Source organism: Pelobates fuscus, chromosome 3 (genome assembly GCF_036172605.1).
Source record: "Pelobates fuscus isolate aPelFus1 chromosome 3, aPelFus1.pri, whole genome shotgun sequence".
Lineage (NCBI taxonomy): Eukaryota > Metazoa > Chordata > Amphibia > Anura > Pelobatidae > Pelobates > Pelobates fuscus.
This window is the reverse complement of record NC_086319.1, coordinates 36,349,634-36,370,233: the sequence shown is the minus strand read 5'-3', so window position 1 is coordinate 36,370,233 and position 20,600 is coordinate 36,349,634. Positions and strand designations below refer to the sequence as shown.

General features: G+C 39.9%; 1 protein-coding gene across 1 annotated transcript; it reads left to right on the top strand.

Moving 5' to 3' along the window:
* Positions 1-23: 23 nt before the first annotated feature.
* DNAJB9 (DnaJ heat shock protein family (Hsp40) member B9) lies at positions 24-12,776 on the top strand. The gene is made up of 3 exons (XM_063446887.1): positions 24-106; positions 9,204-9,431; positions 10,109-12,776. Exons 2-3 carry the CDS (start codon positions 9,215-9,217, stop codon positions 10,555-10,557), a joined length of 666 nt encoding a protein of 221 aa, XP_063302957.1. The 5' UTR covers positions 24-106; positions 9,204-9,214; the 3' UTR covers positions 10,558-12,776.
* Positions 12,777-20,600: the final 7,824 nt, after the last annotated feature.

The window sequence follows — 20,600 nt, the reverse complement described above, 5'->3', positions numbered from 1 at the left end:
GCGCTGGTGGCGCGGGTGCTGGCCTGGGGGCAGTGGGCGGGGCCGCTGAGCAGGGAGAGGAGATAAAGTCCTGGCTGCGGGCGGGTCAGTAAGCTGTTGGCTGCAGGTGAGTACCGGGGGGTGTGGTAGGTGCTCGCGGGCAGGGGGTCCAGGGTGAGGATGGTTTTCATACCCTGAGGGTGATCTCCATGGTGACAGCAGGGTGTTAGGGGCTGTCATAACAGGCCAAAGTAATCAACACTGAGCTCTCTCCAGGCTGATTGCCCTGGCCTTAAATCTGTTTTAAACCTGATTTTTACCTCCTGTCTGTCAGGGCTTTTACTAGCATACAAAATTCAGCCCTGTGCTCCAACTCCCACTACTCCTGGGCAGCAGCAATGGCTACAGTACACATCAGCCCTGATACATCCAAGGGAAAGCCCTATCCCAATACCAAGTACACACTTTGAATAACTGGAGGTACAATGGCCTTTAAAGTGTCAGCTCACCTGCCAAGTCAAACTTTAAAGGCCATTGAAGTGATACTTAAAAAAAAAACCTCCAGTGTTTTAATTGTGCCAAGGGATTTGGAATAATGTGCAAGTTATATTTAATTTTTTTTTTTTTTTTCCCCTTTGGTTTTTATTGGGGCTGATGTGTATTGTAGTCATTGCTGCCACCCAGACAGAGTGTCAGTTTAAGTGCAGGGCTTCATTTTTTACATCTGAATTTGCGTTTGTATGTATTACATGGCCATGTTATCATTCTGCGGTCTACTTTCGTCTGTTCCCTATTAAGGGTTAAATAAGTGTGTAGTAGGGGTTTTGACCGCTACCCCTCTTGGTCTCAGAGATTTTACCTTCTAGCTGAAGACCGCAAGGTGAATTGTTAGTGTAGGGCTCACCTAAGCGTTTATGCTTTGACTGGGCAGGTTAGCGTGTATTACATGGCCATTGGAGTGATACTAGAAACCCACTTCTTTAAATGTGCGTAGGGATTTTGGATAGTGCACAAGTAACTAACTTTTTTGCTTTAGTTCATACTTTTAGTTAATAACCTAGTGGAGGCATTTACTCTCTCATCTCTTATATCCTGCATTGTTGTCTCAGCAAGCATACACATTCTTCATTTTCTGAATACCGTATATGAATATATGTGTGTGTGTATGTATGTATGTATGTATGTGTACGTCCAGTGGTCTGATTATGTGTCTGTTAGTCCACCCATTGTACAGCGCTACGGAATTTGTTGGTGCTATATAAATAATAAAATAATAATAATAATAATGTGTGTCTGTGTGTGTGTGTCTGTGTGTCTGTGTGTGTGTGTGTGTGTGTGTGTGTGTGTGTGTGTGTGTATGTATATGTATATGTATATATATATATATATATATATATATATATATATATATATATACACATTTTTTTTTTTTTGTAAGAGATGAGTAGGGCTGTTATACCTATGGCTGCGGGAGACAAGTCTCACCAGCCAAGTGTTTTTTTTTTTTTTCCTGTGTTGCATTGTTGTAAGGGTCTCTGTTAGGGTTATTTACTAAAGTGTTCATTCAAAATTATTCTAAAATTTAAGTAGCCAATCTCAAAACAGCTAACTTAGAGATTTATTTATTTTTTCCAAAGTTTGGCTATTTTGACCTTTAAATTTTAAATTCACCTTGAATTTTCACTTTGAATAACCTTGTGTTTAGTTTTAGACCTTGCAAATCATTGTACGATCTTGTTGCATCTGCGATAAAAGTATCGGTTATAGAAAAAGTGTTTGGAAAAAATAAAGCAATCAGAGGAAAACTGTTTCGGTTTTATTCCACTGTTCTGTTTGCTAACTGTTTCACTAAAATAACTTTGCCCCGAAACATTACTAGGTTGACCTTTTCGCTGCTGTCCTGTAAAAGTACTCGTCATACTAAATGTCTGTGTTGGTTGTATTGCCATGTATTGCATGCTCTTGCATATAATCGTCAGGGGAACATAGCTGGGAAAAAAGTAATCAAATCTGTTACTGTGATGCAACTAGTCACCCAGGTGAATACAGGTGTTGTGGCATTGAGAGGATGCTTTATTATTCTAGCAGGTATTTATAATCAAAGCAATTTGAATTCTCTGGAAGAAAAATGATATAGCATTTTGGAGCTTGTGACCTTATGTAAGATATATGGGAAAGCAGAAGTGTTAAACTGGTGGGGAAAAAGTACTGTCTAGCTTTCTTCTGTGCGTTTTTTTTTTTTTACTGGTCTGGGCTCCTATAGTTTCCCTTTAAACTTGTATTAAATATGTAGCCATTGCCTTCACCATCCAGTTAAGTCATGTACATTCATGGCACACTTTGCAAATGAGTAGGAGAAATAGAAATATTGTTTAATCTCTGTATGCCTATTATATGCAGACTGTCAGATCTTATAAAATGATTAACAGAAGGGGAGAACTCTTAATTTCTGCGTAAAGAGGTGTAGACTAATACATTTTAACTTTTTATTTTTCCGTAACCACCATAACCACAACAGCTCACTGTAGTGGGTATTGTGCTATTAGTCTGTGGGCACCATCCCCTGTTTTTTTGTGAAACTGTTTCGATGTTGGACAAAAGAAACAAGGTTTCTCTTCATCACTCATCTAGCCTTTCTACTTCCTAGTGTGATTATGCGGAAGTGTAGCTTTTACATTATCAACTGCAAAGGCATCCAACCTTTAACATTGACAGGCTGTTCAAGGTTGGACAAATCAAGAGACTGTGCTCAAACTCATAGCACAATTGAACTGTAGTGGCTATAGTTCTTGGACGATCATCTAATTATCCTTTGGGTTGTTTTTGTTGCTTTATAAGTCACATGCTGTTTTTCCAAATTAAAATTATTGCAGAATGCAAACTTTTCAGACCTAAATAACCACAAAGACAATAATCTCCAACTAAATTCATTTGAGCATAAACTTTGTAATTCCTTTGTCAAAAATCTCCACAGTTCTGCTTATATTGAATGGCTTGTAGATATTTTCTAATATTAAAAGTAGCTTCTCATTGTGGGAACAGTAAGACAAACACATTCCAGGCGGCTCATGTGTATAAATATATTGCGTCTGCCTATTGGCTTGTGCTGTATATGTAAGATGTCATCTACCTGACAAAAAAATGCTTGTGTTTTGAGGTGTTGGGTTTTGTTTTCATTCTGGAATATACATTGTTTATAATATATATTTTTGTTTACCCCTAACAATTAGTGGGTAATCTGCAAAGACCCTAACACATCCACCACTAAGGTCTGGTGGCTACTGGGGAAGCAGGCAAAAGGGGGTTTAACTTGCCTGTCCCTTGCAGGGCCCCTCGTTTTCTCACAAGTCCTCTTCTGCTCCTGTACGGCATTGAGTTCTATAAAGGATTCTGCTGAATCCTCCATAGATGGAGCCAATTCTCTAAAGTATTCACTGGGGGATTGGCATGTCTTGATGGCAGTAGCTCTGACCACAATCCCAAAGTGTAATTTGTAGGAAAAATACTGAGACCAGGTCCCTACTTAGTATATGTTTTGACAGGAATTTCAGTGAAATTCCAACAGTCATTGAGTATTTCATATAACAATTTTTTTTTATTTTTTTTTAACTCAATTTGTAGGTTGACTTATCAAAGGTGAAATCTTTGACTCATCAGTTGAATGCTTAAACATTGTGACAGGAAAGTTGGTACTTAATTCCAGTTGTGGTTTTTAAATGCAGCACACACTGAATAAACAAAGGATATTTGTTGATTCATACAAAGTATTGTTTCCGTCCCTTGTGCTTGCATCACAGTAAAACATAATAACCACTAATTGTATAATAAGGACTACAGTGACCAAGCATAATGGTAAAACATCATGACCACTAAACGTACGAGGGCTTTAAAAAGTGTTTTACATATGTAAATGTAGATTTAGCCAATGTGCTGTAAGCTGATGTGATTATCCCCTAAAATTAAGTTAATTTGTTACATTAATAGTTTAAGGGGTAAATGGTCCCTCACCGCTACTTTGCTCTGCCTGCCAGGTTCCAAGTGATCTCTCTGCCAGTAGAAGGGAGGTGCTCACCCCCTTTTTGCTCTGGGGCACAGTAAGCACCTAAAGAGGTTCAAGGTTAACTAAGGAGTGGATTGTTGGGGAAGGATCCATAGTAAATTTCAGATTGTAGACCAAAGTGTGTATGTATGTGTGTGTGTATATATGTATATATGTATATAGAAAAAAGGGGAAAAACCTTGCACTCCTACTTACAATATTAATGACCCGGTGCTCGATTGCACTATTCAATATGTGTAAAGGATAATCAGCACTCCCAGGTTTTGTAGAAAAACAAACTTCTATTTATTCCGAAATGTCAACGTTTCAGTTCCTCTAGGGAACTTTCATCAGGACAGCAAGCAACAAACAAATGATGCACAAACTGAGTTTAAATAAGAACAACAATCAAAATAAACTTACAGATCAGCTGTGTATGGGGGCCGGCCATTCCAATCAACGGACACATGGGCAAACACCATCTGAAGTCCATGTCTCATTGCGCGCTGTGTACTTCCGTATGTGGGCTGGTTGCCAAGGTGATTATGACGCAAAGCGCCTGCCTTTCACTCATTGGCTTATTCCCCAAGCGCCAGCGTTACTTGTAACTATGGAGATTCGAGCGCATGCGCATGAAACATAGAATTCCGATATAGTGTTAATTCCCGGAACGGATCAGAAATATAGCCTGTTGCCCGACCAAATACCTAATCGCTTCATAAAAACAGGGATACATAACAGCCCTAAGCCCTTCTCCCATCTCTGGCTAAGTGTTGTGGTACCATATACATAATAAAACCAACATGACTAATCTATTTCGTGAGAACTGTGTATTGTCGAGACTGTAACACCGAAAAATCTGCTGGGCACAAGGTAAAGCCTGACCTCTCTATGGGCAGGGGTGTTCCTATAAGAGTACCCTGGTGTGCCTAGGATACATTATACGATCAGGAAAAAAGAGTTTAATACCGGACAACCTGTCCTTGGTATAGCTGGAGAAAAAAAGAAACTAAGTGAATAAATGTGAATTAAATTTAAACAGTGACAAATGTCTATGATAGACTACTGGTGCTATAACATGTGCTAACAATATTGACCAAAAGTCAGTGCTATAAGTGCTGTAATATTCATCTAATTGTCTGGTATAGTGGAGAATGTCTATAATAACCATAATCTCCATCCCCATCAGTCAAAATAATGATATAGTACGAAATCAAATGAGGGGAACAGGGCAACAATATACCCCAATTGAAATATAGATAGGTCAGCATCTGTCTAAAAGTCTATAGTGACAAAAAGATGTATATGTATGTTGTACACTCAAAATTATTAAAAAAGACATTTCGGAATAAATAGAAGTTTGTTTTTCTACAAAACCTGGGAGTGCTGATTATCCTTTACACATATGTATGGATGTGTGTATGTGTGTATGTGTGTATGTGTGTATGTGTGTATGTGTGTGTGTGTGTGTGTGTGTGTGTGTATGTGTGTATGTGTGTGTGTATGTGTGTGTATGTCTGTGTGTGTGTGACTGTGTGTGTGTGACTGTGTGTGTGTGACTGTGTGTGTCCGTGTGACACTGTGTGTCCGTGTGACACTGTGTGTGTCCGTGTGACACTGTGTGTGTCCGTGTGACACTGTGTGTGTCCGTGTGACACTGTGTGTGTCCGTGTGACACTGTGTGTGTCCGTGTGACACTGTGTGTGTGACCGTGTGACACTGTGTGTCTGTGTGACACTGTGTGACACTGTGTGTGTGACACTGTGTGTGTGACACTGTGTGACACTGTGTGTGTGACACTGTGTGTGTGACACTGTGTGTGTGACACTGTGTGTGTGACACTGTGTGTGTGACACTGTGTGTGTGACACTGTGTGTGTGACACTGTGTGTGTGACACTGTGTGACACTGTGTGTGTGACACTGTGTGACACTGTGTGTGTGACACTGTGTGACTGTGTGACACTGTGTGTGTGACACTGTGTGACTGTGTGACACTGTGTGTGTGACACTGTGTGACTGTGTGACACTGTGTGTGTGACACTGTGTGTGTGACACTGTGTGACTGTGTGACACTGTGTGTGTGACACTGTGTGACTGTGTGACACTGTGTGTGTGACACTGTGTGACTGTGTGACACTGTGTGTGTGACACTGTGTGACTGTGTGACACTGTGTGTGTGACACTGTGTGACTGTGTGACACTGTGTGTGTGACACTGTGTGTGTGACACTGTGTGACTGTGTGACTGTGTGACACTGTGTCACTGTGTGACACTGTGTGTGTGACACTGTGTGACTGTGTGACTGTGTGACACTGTGTGTGTGACACTGTGTGACTGTGTGACTGTGTGACACTGTGTGTGTGACACTGTGTGACTGTGACTGTGTGACACTGTGTGTGTGACACTGTGTGACTGTGACTGTGTGACACTGTGTGTGTGACACTGTGTGACTGTGTGACTGTGTGACACTGTGTGTGTGACACTGTGTGACTGTGTGACTGTGTGACACTGTGTGTGTGACACTGTGTGACTGTGTGACACTGTGTGTGTGACACTGTGTGACTGTGTGACACTGTGTGTGTGACACTGTGACACTGTGTGTGTGACTGTGTGACACTGTGTGTGTGACACTGTGTGACTGTGTGACACTGTGTGTGTGACTGTGTGACACTGTGTGTGTGACACTGTGTGACTGTGTGACACTGTGTGTGTGACACTGTGTGACTGTGTGACACTGTGTGACTGTGTGACACTGTGTGTGTGACACTGTGTGACTGTGTGACACTGTGTGTGACACTGTGTGACTGTGTGACACTGTGTGTGTGACACTGTGTGACTGTGTGACACTGTGTGTGTGACACTGTGTGACTGTGTGACACTGTGTGTGTGACACTGTGTGACTGTGTGACACTGTGTGTGTGACACTGTGTGACTGTGTGACACTGTGTGTGTGACACTGTGTGACTGTGTGACACTGTGTGTGTGACACTGTGTGACTGTGTGACTGTGTGACACTGTGTGTGTGACACTGTGTGACTGTGTGACACTGTGTGTGTGACACTGTGTGACTGTGTGACTGTGTGACACTGTGTGTGTGACACTGTGTGACTGTGTGACTGTGTGACACTGTGTGTGTGACACTGTGTGACTGTGACACTGTGTGACACTGTGTGACTGTGTGACTGTGTGACACTGTGTGTGTGACACTGTGTGACACTGTGTGACTGTGTGACTGTGTGACACTGTGTGTGTGACACTGTGTGACTGTGTGACACTGTGTGACTGTGTGACACTGTGTGACTGTGTGACTGTGTGACACTGTGTGTGTGACACTGTGTGACTGTGTGACACTGTGTGACTGTGTGACACTGTGTGACTGTGTGACTGTGTGACACTGTGTGTGTGACACTGTGTGACTGTGTGACCGTGTGACCGTGTGACACTGTGTGTGTGACCGTGTGACCGTGTGACACTGTGTGTGTGACACTGTGTGACCGTGTGACCCTGTGTGTGTGACACTGTGTGACCGTGTGACCCTGTGTGTGTGACACTGTGTGACCGTGTGACCGTGTGACTGTGCGTATGTATGACCGTGTGACCGTATGTATGACCGTATGTATGACCGTATGTATGACCGTATGTATGACCGTATGTATGACCGTATGTATGACCGTATGTATGACCGTATGTATGACCGTATGTATGACCGTATGTATGACCGTATGTATGACCGTATGTATGACCGTATGTATGACCGTATGTATGACCGTATGTATGACCGTATGTATGACCGTATGTATGACCGTATGTATGACCGTATGTATGACCGTATGTATGACCGTATGTATGACCGTATGTATGACCGTATGTATGACCGTATGTATGACCGTATGTATGACCGTATGTATGACCGTATGTATGACCGTATGTATGACCGTATGTATGACCGTATGTATGACCGTATGTATGACCGTATGTATGACCGTATGTATGACCGTATGTATGACCGTATGTATGACCGTATGTATGACCGTATGTATGACCGTATGTATGACCGTATGTATGACCGTATGTATGACCGTATGTATGACCTGGTGATTTAACTCTTAAATGGCAGAGAATTGAGCAGTGCAACTGCAGGGGCATGATCTATACACCAAAACTGATTTATTAAGCTAAGGTTGTTTTGGTGACATAGTATCCCTTCAATGGTAGAACAGTCTTAATTTCAAGGACTGAGTGATGGGGGAGCTAGAAAAACAATCCCCCATGCAGTTATGTTGCTCCCTATCACTCTTCTGCACCCACAACAGACTTTTTTCACTTGCTGGGCAGTATGGGAAGCATTGACTCTGATTTGCCGGCACCTGAGCTAGCAGAGGATGGCTCTACTCGGGGAAGTCTCCCCAAGCCGTGCCAATCGCAGTAGGGGTGGCAATAGGGAATGGGTGCTACAGCACAGAGGGTCTCTGAGACTGGTGACACTGGAGTGAGGTGCTGTAATGTTGTTACAGCTCCCAATGCAACTCAAGATATAATTTATCTTTATGATAAATTAGATAGGTAATACTTTGGGAGCTGTTGTAGTTCCAGATTTACTTTAACTGTTCTCGCTGTTCATTTAAAGTATGTATTGAAGATTTTATGCTCACAACGGAGTTAAATATGCATATCATCCGTATGTCGAGATCTCTCCAGAGTTGCCTGTTTCAGAGCACTGCTGGTATTAATGATAATTCAATATTGCACTTCCCTTGATAGAACCTGTGATTAAGCACATTCCTGTGTGGAATGCAGGAGGCAGGCCTTTCACATAGCTGATACTGGCTTACCAACATTTACCTGATCAGTCTTGTCAGACATCATTCTTAATGGCTAATTTTATACATTCTATTGTCTCTAGTGTAATAATGATGGTATTTAACCCCTTAAGGACACATGATGTGTGTGACATGTCATGATTCCCTTTTATTCCAGAAGTTTGGTCCTTAAGGGGTTAAGTATCATCTTGCATGGCTTGGTTTCTACTTATTTTTATAATGTGTTTATATATTTTATATTGGAGGGGGGGGGTGGCTGTTCACACGCTTAGAAACTTTCTTTATTGCAGTTGAAGGTGGCTGCTGCTTACCTCTTCTCATTCCTTAAATTTTAACTCTATTTTCTATTTATTTTTTTTCCCAGGCATTTCAGTCATGGCTTCAGCACAGTCTGTGCTCATATTTGCTGTGTGTGTTCTATTGATATCTGAAATAATACTTGCAAAGAAGACTTATTATGAAATATTGGGGGTTCCAAAAAATGCTTCAGAGCGACAGATCAAAAAAGCTTTTCATAAACTTGCAATGAAATACCACCCTGATAAAAATAAAAGTCCTGATGCTGAAGCAAAGTTTCGGGAAATAGCTGAAGGTAAGAGAACTTAATCTGTAAAACGAGCTCATAACTGCAACTTCAAATACAACTGTAGTGACATTTATAAACTGTATGTATCTTGCATATATCCATTGTACAGCGCTATGGAATTTGCTGGTGCTATATAAAAATATAGATGCCTGCAAAAAAAATATTTTTGTCTGATGCCTATTGCAGTCAATGTATGGATGGTTAGATAGAGATAGAGATAGAGATAGAGATAGAGATAGAGATAGAGATAGAGATAGAGATAGAGATAGAGATAGAGATAGAGATAGAGATAGAGATAGAGATAGAGATAGAGATAGAGATAGAGATAGAGATAGAGATAGAGATAGAGATAGAGATAGAGATAGAGATAGAGATAGAGATAGAGATAGAGATAGAGATAGAGATAGAGATAGAGATAGAGATAGAGATAGAGATAGAGATAGAGATAGAGATAGAGATAGAGATAGAGATAGAGATAGAGATAGAGATAGAGATAGAGATAGAGATAGAGATAGAGATAGAGATAGAGATAGAGATAGAGATAGAGATAGAGATAGAGATAGAGATAGAGATAGAGATAGAGATAGAGATAGAGATAGAGATAGAGATAGAGATAGAGATAGAGATATACACACACACACACGGTGGTCTTGTCTTAACTTGATTTTTATTTTATTTTTTAGCATATGAGACACTTTCTGATGAAAATAAACGGAAAGAGTATGACCAGTTTGGGCATGATGCTTTCGCAAATGTTGGAAAGGGTTCGAATGACCAGCACTTCCACCAACCTTTCCATTTCAATTTAGACGACCTTTTCAAGGACTTTGACTTTTTTGGTGAGAGTCAGCACACTAGATCTAAGAGGCAATTTGACAGCCATTTTAGGAGCCAACAGGAATCTCATAATAGACACAGACGTCACTTTGAAGACTTTTCCTTTGGAGGAGGACTGTTTAATGACATGTTTGAAGATATGGAGAAAATGTTTACTTTTGGCAGCTTTGATAACGCTCAGCGACACAACGCAAGAGCAGAAAATGTGTTTAGTGGGTCCAGCAAACATTGTAGAACTGTCACCCAGCGTAGAGGAAACATGGTTACTACCTACACAGATTGCTCAGGACAATAAATGCTGTTTGTGTACTAAAACTCAAGTTATAGGTAACAAAGTTGCGCTCTAATGAACAGTCTGCTATTAAGCTTTTATTCTAGACTTCAGAAGTACTGGAGAGTGGTAGCAGAGTATAAAGCAATTTTCAGCAATCAATTTGTGTTTACAATGAGCAACTCACCATGGAAGACTGAAATCAACATTAGTAGGGTGCTAAATATTTTCCTAGTGGCTATTTATTTGAAAATATGTACAAATGTCTCAGTTGCATTGGGGGAGTCTACAATCTCAAACCTAAAAGCTATTTCTGTGTGTTCCAAATCGGTTTTTGTAATCTCTTCTTGCATGAGGAAATGGGCAATAACTAAACGTATTCTTGTGTTTTTAAGGTTCTAGATTTTATAGTAATCTATGCAAATTTGATTTCTATTTACATATTTTCTTCCGTGCTGTAAAAGCTGTTCTTCACCTAACAGTCCTTTTTTGAGTTTTCAGAACTTTCTGAAGTCAACCGAATGAGTGTTTGTCTTGCTCTTTCCAGACATTCCTAACACATCAGAAATGCTGAACATGCTTAGTCCTATGACATTGTATCCGTACACCTAGAATAGTGGAAAATTGAGATGGGAAATTGACTAACTTTAAACCCAAAATTGAAGTATTTCTCCAATCTGGCCTTATTTTGTTTCTTCCCTTCTCTGTGATTCCCATTTTAGAGTGACACCGTAGGCACCATAACTGTCTCTTCTGATTGAAGTAGTTATAGTATCTGGATTCCTCTGGCTCTGCCTTTCCAATCAGCATGGAACCGTTTTTTAATATTTCAATGCTTAACAATAATCATGGCAACATATCCCCTCTGTGCTCCCTGGACTGAGTAATCATTAGCCAATCAGACTTCTATTGCTGCTTAGGCTAAGTGTGCCAGCAGACTGCAATCAGCCTATCACAGTGCCACTGCAGGCTACGGGAAGATGCTCCTTCAATGTTAAAGTGCTCAGAATGGTTTGACCCTGAATGGAGGAAGTGTCAGGCACAATAACAAACTCAATGCGATTACATAGTTTTAGTGCTTACAGCAACTCCAGATGTTGCTGAACTACAACTCCCATGATTCTTTGAATGAAATAGCCAATCATGGGAGTTGTAGTTCAGCAACATCTGGAGGGCCAGAGTTTGAACACCCCTGACTTATTCTAGTGTCCCATTACAGAATGTGCTCATTTAGCCCTCCGCTCTCGTTTGGTGGCATGGGAAATAATGGCCACTGCAAAAAGAAAGTTCCAACTTGTTTTGCTTTCTCAGAAGAATGAAAACGTTTTAAAATTGGCATTTAGCACTTTCAGCCTTTGCATGTAGTGTATCATTAAATCTTTACATGGTATGTGGTCCCATTTCAAGTGCACTCGACCAAGGCAGTTTAAAATAAATATGCATATACTTTTTTTTTTTTTTCTTCCCCAATAATATGAACAAATGCTGCGCTCAAAATGTTATTGGGCTTCTTCTGCTCCTCAAACTTTCTTGATTTGTTTTTTCTCCTAACAAGAAACAAATCTTAGACTTAAATCCTAACTTTACTTGCAAGGAGTCAATCCATTGAATGAGGTTCATGTCCGCATATAGTGAAACCTCTTTAAAGGACCAAACTTCTGGAATAAAAGGGAATCATGACATGTCACACGTCATGTGTCCTTAAGGGGTTAATCTATCAAAGGGGATATCTCAAAAAGGAATAGACCCCCACATTCCCTAATAAAGGAAAGCACTGCAGCATTTTGTCCTTGACATGGTTATAGAACACGCGTGTTGCATTTCACATTGACTTTTTTATTTCTAAAAATTTGAATTTTCTTACAAATCTTCCATGAAACTGTATTTTTGAAGACTCTGCTTTTTAGAATTAGTGTACACAAACTAGTTGTTTATGGCAACCAATACTAGCTCTTAAACATTCTACTCGCAGATGTGCTTGTTTGGATTGATTTTTGGTTTTTTCCTTGTCAATCTTTTAATTTGGTACTTGCCTTGCCTGACGTTTCCTGAAAGGTTATTTAACCTATATTCTTTGGTAATGCTTCACTTTTTAATGTGAAACATTACAAAACGTGCAATATCTTACAGTATATTTCCTTTCCTTGTGTGCAAAGTGATCAAATGTTCTATTCTTTTTGTGTTTTAACAATTTAATTCTGCACTTTGTCTTTACCATACTCCATATGAATATAAATCCTATGGATATATAATGAATACACTTGTTCTAACTCGTGTAATGAGTTGAGTGAAATAAACTTTAATGCTTATTTGTCAAGTCTGGTTGTCCATTCTCTTTGGTGGGAGTATGTATACATTTTTTATTTTATTTTTTTTAACCACAAATACGGTGTGTGTGTGTGTGTGTGTGTGTGTGTGTGTGTATATACATTGTTATTTAGTTAATGTCTGACGCTGCTTGCATTTTATTAAGGGTGTACCTAATAGCAGTTCCCAAACAGTGTGCCACTGATCCCCCAGCAAGCACACAGGGGTGCCACAAAATGTTTCCCTGGTGCTGTGATAGTACTGGGAAACCTGTCTGCTGAACAGGGGACCAGTGGGGGTACTATGGCCCTTTAAGACCGCAATCTGGCCTCCTGTAGGGTCTGCTGGCTGGGAGGAAGTGGCAACCCTTCACTGCCTCCCAGCTTTGTGCAGAGCACAAAGAGCTGCTCCAGACCTCGCTACCCCCAGTAGCGGGAACAGAACTACAAGCAATCCACCCTCCTGGACAAAAGGTAAGCTAACAGGAGGGTGGCTGAAGATCTAAAAATAATTGTGTGTTTGTGTGTCTGTCAGAACTCTCCTGTCAACAGATGAGCTCTCACTGACAGAAGCCAATGCACAGCAGAAAGGAAGGCTTGGGTGCAAGGGCCCCGATTTATTTATTTATTTTATTTTTTTAAATAAATATGGCTACAGTTGAACCTCTAAAAGCCTGAACCCCCCTCCCTTAGTTTTGAGCAAAAAGTGTTCTTACAAGTTTCTAAGTTTTGGCCTTGCACCCGAGCTATAGTTTATTTGCGGTTTACGGTATATCTCTTTAGTTTTGCTTTCATAAAAAAAAATCTCATTTATTTTACAGCACAACCCTGCACATTTAGCCATGCTCCTTTAAATTTTTTTTTTTTTTTTTTTTTTTCTCCCCCAAAACCACTTATTTAACTTCTGGAGTACATTCTCGGCTCAGCCAAAGAAATATTGGTGTGAACTGGTGCCTTGACACTGTAACCCACAATCAATCACAGCCAGTCACTTTTATTTGTATAGGATTTCAAATCTGTGCTAAGGAGATGAGGAACAAATGATAATAGAACCGTAATTGGCTGTAGATTGGAGTGATCTCGGCAGCTCAGATCCTGAATATGTATTCTATCAAGTTGTTTTGTGAAAAGTGGGAGCATGTTTAAAGCTAAAGGGTTATACGATTTTTTTTTTCTCTCCTCCTCCTAGCAAAACTATTGATATTTGAAATGAATAAAAAAAACTGCATGCGGACCAAAATATCAGATGCACGTATTATATTGGTGACCATATTATGATTGGAGTGTCCTTTAAATAAGTGCGTTTTCATAGGGATGGGAGATAATTTCAAATTGTAGTGCATTCAGGTAAGTTTAGCATGCAATTACAATGATTTATATAGCTCCATCATATTTATTTCTGCATGTCTTCCACTTTACATTACATATATTACACTATTGGACATCCCTTTGTTTCATCTCCATATATTTATTCTGCACTGATAATTATTGGAGTCTTTTAGACAACACTGAAATATATTCATGGGGGTTATTCTAATATATGCTGTCACTAGCAGAGCTTGTATGAAACTTTATATCAAGTGATTTGCCACTTGTATATCTTATTGTCTATTTTTGAACATACTAAACTACTGGTCTCATCTTTTTGTTTTCTTTACGTGTATCCATTGCGGAAGACCCAAGACACACAGGATTGAAGGCAGATGGAAGAAAATCGTTGTACTTTATTTTTTTTACGGCTAGTGTTTGTTCACTGTTTGGTAGGTACAACCTGGTTTTGTTTGTTTAAAGGATCACTATAGTGTCAGGAAAACAAAGCGGATTTCCTGACACTATAGTGCCCTAAGGGGCACGTTGAAGGGGTTAAAACCCCTGCAGTAGCTTACCTTAATCCAGTGCCAAGCTCACTTGGTGCTGGTCTCCTCCTCCGCCGACGTCTGCTCCCGAGTGGAGCGGGATGCGCATGCTTTTCTATGGACGTTCTGCATCCAGCATCGCAGATGCGCCTCTAGCGGCTGTCAGGAAGACAGCCATTAGAGGTTGGATTAACCCGGCTATGTAAGAAACTGCTATGTTCACATGTGAAGGGTTAAAACCTGAGGGACCTGGCACCCAGACTACTTCATTGAGTTGAAGTGGTCTGGGTGACTAGTGTCCCTTTAAGCCCTGCACACTACTGGATCCAGGGGAATTGTCACTTAGACATTCTCCCTCCCCGAGCTACCAGTTGTACAGACTGGAAAGACTTTTTAATTTATTTCAAAACTTCCCGGGGAATAGAAAGAAAATTAGTGATTCTAGTTTGGCAGTGAGTATAGTTTTGGTATGCTGGTAAAGTGGTGCAGCATGCATTGTGTAGGAGTGTATCCTAGAGCTTTGCAGTAATGTGCACTACGTATGAGTGTATTATAGAACTTCGCTCTGATGTGCATTACCTATGATTACATAATGGAGCTCTGCAGCCATGTGTTGTACACATGAGTGCACTTTAGAGTTCTGCAGTAATGTGCTTTACACATGAGTGCATTATTATGTTATTTATATAAGACCCTATAGTGATCTTTTAATATTATTACATTTCATATTTTTATTTATTTCCATTCGTCCTGTCCTCTGCTGAGAGCATCAATCATGTTTTCAGTGAACGTTTCACGTGCTATAAGATCCACCTCTCCTGCAAACCCCTGTTTCGCAAGCGTATACTTGCTTCCAATAGCAACTTAGAACTCTCTAACAATTTATTTTGGCTTTGTGTAAATACAAGTTATTTGTTCTGGATCTCCATTCTCAGATTGCCTTTTCAAAGCTCCTACAATAAATCATTCTGGCTTTTTCTTTCCTTTCTCTGTGCTGCTGCTGGTGTAGCTTTCACACAGAGCCTGCCTTTTCTTCTTCCCCTTGCGGATATTGCTTTTGATTAGACTGAATTCAAGCCCCAATAACCCCCAATAACAGACATGCTGAACACAACCTTATCTTTGTGCTGATTGGTATGGACTGAACTGCTGAGAAGAGGGGGGAAGGGCTTTTTTTTTTTTTATTAAAAACCCTCTGTTAAAGAAATTTAGAAATTTGTTGGCAATTTGATTCTCTATCACTAAAATGTAAATTGTGTATGTCATGACAAGCACCCCCCTTTAATTTGAAGTGTATATCCATTTACAAATTGTACCTAAATTGGCCCTTGAAAAGGCTTTCAATGCAGACCTCAAATAGTAACTATCAGCCATTGATGCATTTTGATGTAGGTGCCTTTGTACAGCACTCGAAACTGCCAGAGACATACAAGCTCTGGCCTGTCAGGAAGGCCAGTGGGACTTCAGATATCTGCTAGTGCTAGTGCAAACTGAGTGGTGAATGCAGGTGATGAAGGACGATCCTCAATTTATGTATTGCAGCACTTGGACTTCCTCCCAACACTTGTCAACGGCAATCCACACTGGAGTGAGCAGCACGCAGCAGCTATTGTAATTCCTACCCTTGACCTGCAGCTGGTCAAGCCTGGTATCCACTGGACCCCATGGAAGCCACCCATACTGCTAGAATATATACAGAGCTGCAGAAAAAAAGCTTCCCCATCATACAAATAATAAAAAAAATCAAAGGTATCATACACAATACCACAAACTAATCAAGAACCTATACAATATAACAGTCCACATACACACAAATACAATGCTACAAAGCAACTGCAGCACCCATAAATAACACAAACACAATACAGCAACATGCACACCTCAATCTAAAACAAGAGGACCGTCACACCGAGGGACTTTAAGATCTTGTTTTGGCACAGTACTACTAAAAGGTTGCCTACCCCTGTCATACACTGTTGCTCTTACATGGTCAGTTGGAAAAGAACAACCACATACATTGTAAATGTATTTCCAGTTAATGAACAAAATAATGAATTCTTTAAAATAAATTGTTTGCCAGTGGCATTGTTACATTCTTTCTCAATTTATTTATTTGTTTGTTTACCTATACAAGCCATTCTCCATGGGCACGAGACAAACATTGTGCCAGTGTTCCTCTGGTATTAATAATAGGTTATCAAGCTGTCATTCAGTCACACACTGGCTCTGTTTATATTTGCATATAAATACACTCTGGTGCAGCAATTAGAAATATTATGCAAATTAATGCTTTACGGTGCATTACTCGGCCGAACAGCCAATAAATTGTCAAATGTTGTGTCCTAAAATATTTTGAACAAATTATTCATACACATAAACAAGTCTGGCTCAGCAGCTGGATCCCACAGTTAATTCATGGTTATTATTTCATTTTAGCTCAGCCTACACTGTGCCAGCAATATTGCAGGTGTATTTTATTTATGCCCAGAACGGTTTATTCTAGTGAGAGGCTGACTGCCAGGTCTAGTTGTAAACCATTACGAAGTAACATCTGCCACAGAGAATATGATTAATTTGCAATAACTAGAATATAAATTAGTTTATTGATTGTAAATATATCCATGCTTACAAGTAGCAAGATATTTCTTTTTGCAACCTTACCCACATCTATACCTTTGGATATGCAAATGTTGTGTTGTTTCAATCATAATACCTACTAACACATTATCTATTGGCACCAGCCAAGAAGGGCAACCAGAGGTTATGTAGGTTACATAAAGACCCTATTTAACATAACACTAATTTGTGAACACACGCATTGCTATGCTCTCTTAAAATAAAATAATGTTCTCTTAAAATAATACATGCTATACCACATTTAAAGGGACACATACACAATATTTTGCTTATTGTTTTTCGATTTCCTTAAAATCAAGATTCTACATGTTAGGTTCATATTCTATTTTGGGTCAGTTTTGGTAATCCAGGATATCTCCTATCCGGATAAATTTGAGTGTAATCAAAACCATAAAATTCAACTCGTATACCCTCCTACATTTATCTTTTATCCCATTCCTCTCTGTGTTTGCTCTCATCCAAAGGATGTTGTTATTGGATGATTATATTTCAGCTCCACTCTACATAGTTTAAAAAAAATGACTACTTAGTAATAATTAGCTGTATGTTAATATCAGAGCTGCCATCTGAGACCACCCACATGGCCCACCCCAAGTTCACTCACAAGAATGCAGAGTGTGTGTGTAGTGGATCGAGTGTGTTTATTGGATGCAAAGTGTGTGTGTTTCTGTAGTGGATCCAGTGTGTGTGTATATATTGGAATTAGAGTATGTGTGGTGGATGCAGTGTGTGTGTGTGTGTATATATTGGAATTAGAGTATGTGTGGTGGATGCAGTGTGTGTGTGTATATATTGGAATTAGAGTATGTGTGGTGAATGCAGTGTGTGTGTATATATTGGAATTAGAGTATGTGTGTTTAATGCAGTGTGTGTGTGTATATATTGGATTTAGAGTATGTGTGGTGGATGCAGTGTGTGTATATATTGGATTTAGAGTATGTGTGGTGGATGCAGTGTGTGTATAAAGTGGAAGCACTGTGTGTGTGTGTGTGTGTGTGTGTGTATAGTGGATGCGGTGTATATAGTGGGTGCACTGTGTGCGTATAGTAGATGCAGAGTGTGTTTTTGTAGAGGATGCAGTCAGTGTTTGTGTATTTGCTGTATAGTTGTGGCTGTAATCAGAGGAGCCTCCTGAATGCCTGGGGCAATAATACCAAATATGTGTCCTATATTTTGCAAGGAGTTGGGTAGTTAGTAACTCTTTCAGTTTTGTTCCTGCCAGAGATGGAGTGGTACTAGGAACCATGGGTGGCCAAGCATCTTATTACTCACATCGATATTTTGGGAAATCATCTGTGGGGTGTAATACATAATTAGTGGGCTGATTAGGAATGTTATATTTTCAGTGTTGGTTATATTAATTAGGTTGTTGCCCTGCCTTAATTAAGACTGTGGCTTTGGTGTAACTGTGATGTAGAGTAATCCACTTACGTTTAGGCAGGTTTTTGGGTGGACGGACAGCAACTCTGGGCCAGCGGACAGACGGCAACTCTGGGCTGACTGGCTAGCGGCAACTCCAGGCGGGAACTTTGCCTCTTCACTGGTGACAGCTGCAGGAAATGACAAGCTTGAAAAAAGGGTAACTCTTTCTTTTGTCAGGCTTGTCAAGAATACGAAAAATACTGACACAAGCAGTCTCTGATTTGTATCAGTATAGCTTTTGATTGAGTTGGAATCTCAGGAAAATACCAACACAGTCAATGTTAGCATTTTATAAACATACTCATTTTGGAAAGGGGCGTGACAAAGCCACTTTAAAAGGACACTGAGCACCAAAAGCACTGCATCTAAATGTGGTGTTTGGTTCATACAGCACTCCCTGTTCCTTTTCTTTGGAAATGTTAAAGGAACACTCCAACACCAAGAGCTTAATTAAGCAGTTCAGGTGTATAGATAATCCCCATGCAGTCTCATTGTTCAATTTGGGACACTTTTATTTCTGTTTATACAGCTCTAGCCACACCTCCCCTGACTGTGAGTCATACAGCCTCCATGAAAAAAAAAAATGTTTCATGCAGGCTCTAGCAGTTTATCAAGAGAACAGGAAATAAGACATTTGAAATTAAACATACTGTGCAATAATGGAAGCCTACAAATGTAGGCAATTTTTCAGGATATGTATATGTCTCAGGCAGGTGAAGTGTTGCTAGGGCTATGTAAGAAAAGTGATTTAATTTGTAAATGGCAGAGAACTGAGCAGTGCCACTGCAGGGGCAAGGCCTATACACCAAAACCACTTCATTAAGCTGAAGTTGTTTTGGTGCTCAGAATATTCCTTTAACCCAGTGGTAGTCAACCTTTTTTTAACTACCGCCCACTAATGCATCTTTTTGGTTGAAAAAATTTCCTTACCGCCCACCAGTTTTCGCGCAAGTGCGGAATATTTTTTTCGAAAGGAGGGTGTTTTAAAAAAATTAAATGTACGTACATTTATCTTTTTATTTGCAATTAATGCATGTTTATAATGTTTTTAACTTTATAAAAAGTTTAATGAGAAAACAATAAAGTAAATTGAAATTACCTTTACTAGTGATTAATGAGATCCTTGAGGTTGTAAGGAACAAACAAAGGTCTCCTCTTTCGGTGATATTCAGACGACTTCTCTGTTTGCGCATAATATGATTTCTCATCTGTGCGTCAGCTCCCCTCTTCTCCCTCCTCAATTCCCCTCCCCACCTTTTTTCCCCCTTTTTTTACCTTCCTTATAGCAATGCCCAGTAGGAAGGCTGAGCTAGGTATCCCACTATAACAGACTGGCACACATACATACAGACACACAGACAGCATACAGACAGACAGGCACACACACACACACAAAGACATACATACAAAGACACATACAGACAGACACAAGAAACAGACACACATACATACACACATATATACAGACAGACACACACACGACACATACATACACACATATATACAGACAGACACACACACACGACACATACAAAGACATACATACAAAGACACACACACACAATACATACATACAAAGACACACACACACACGACATACATACAAACACACACACACACACGACATACATACAAACACACACACACACAAGACATACATACAAACACACACACACACAAGACATACATACAAAGACACACACACACAAGACATACATACAAAGACACACACACACACACACAAAACATACATACAAAGACACACACACAACATACATACAAAGACAAGACACACATATATACAGACATACACACAGACACAAACAAGACATACATACAAAGACAA

What these genes read in the sequence shown, in the direction of transcription:
- DNAJB9 (XM_063446887.1), top strand. Translation starts at nt 9,215, where the DNA reads ATGGCTTCAGCACAGTCTGTGCTCATATTTGCTGTGTGTGTTCTATTG. An exon ending in GTTTCGGGAAATAGCTGAAG is followed by an intron (nt 9,432 to 10,108) that starts GTAAGAGAACTT and finishes TTTATTTTTTAG; the next exon opens with CATATGAGACACTTTCTGAT.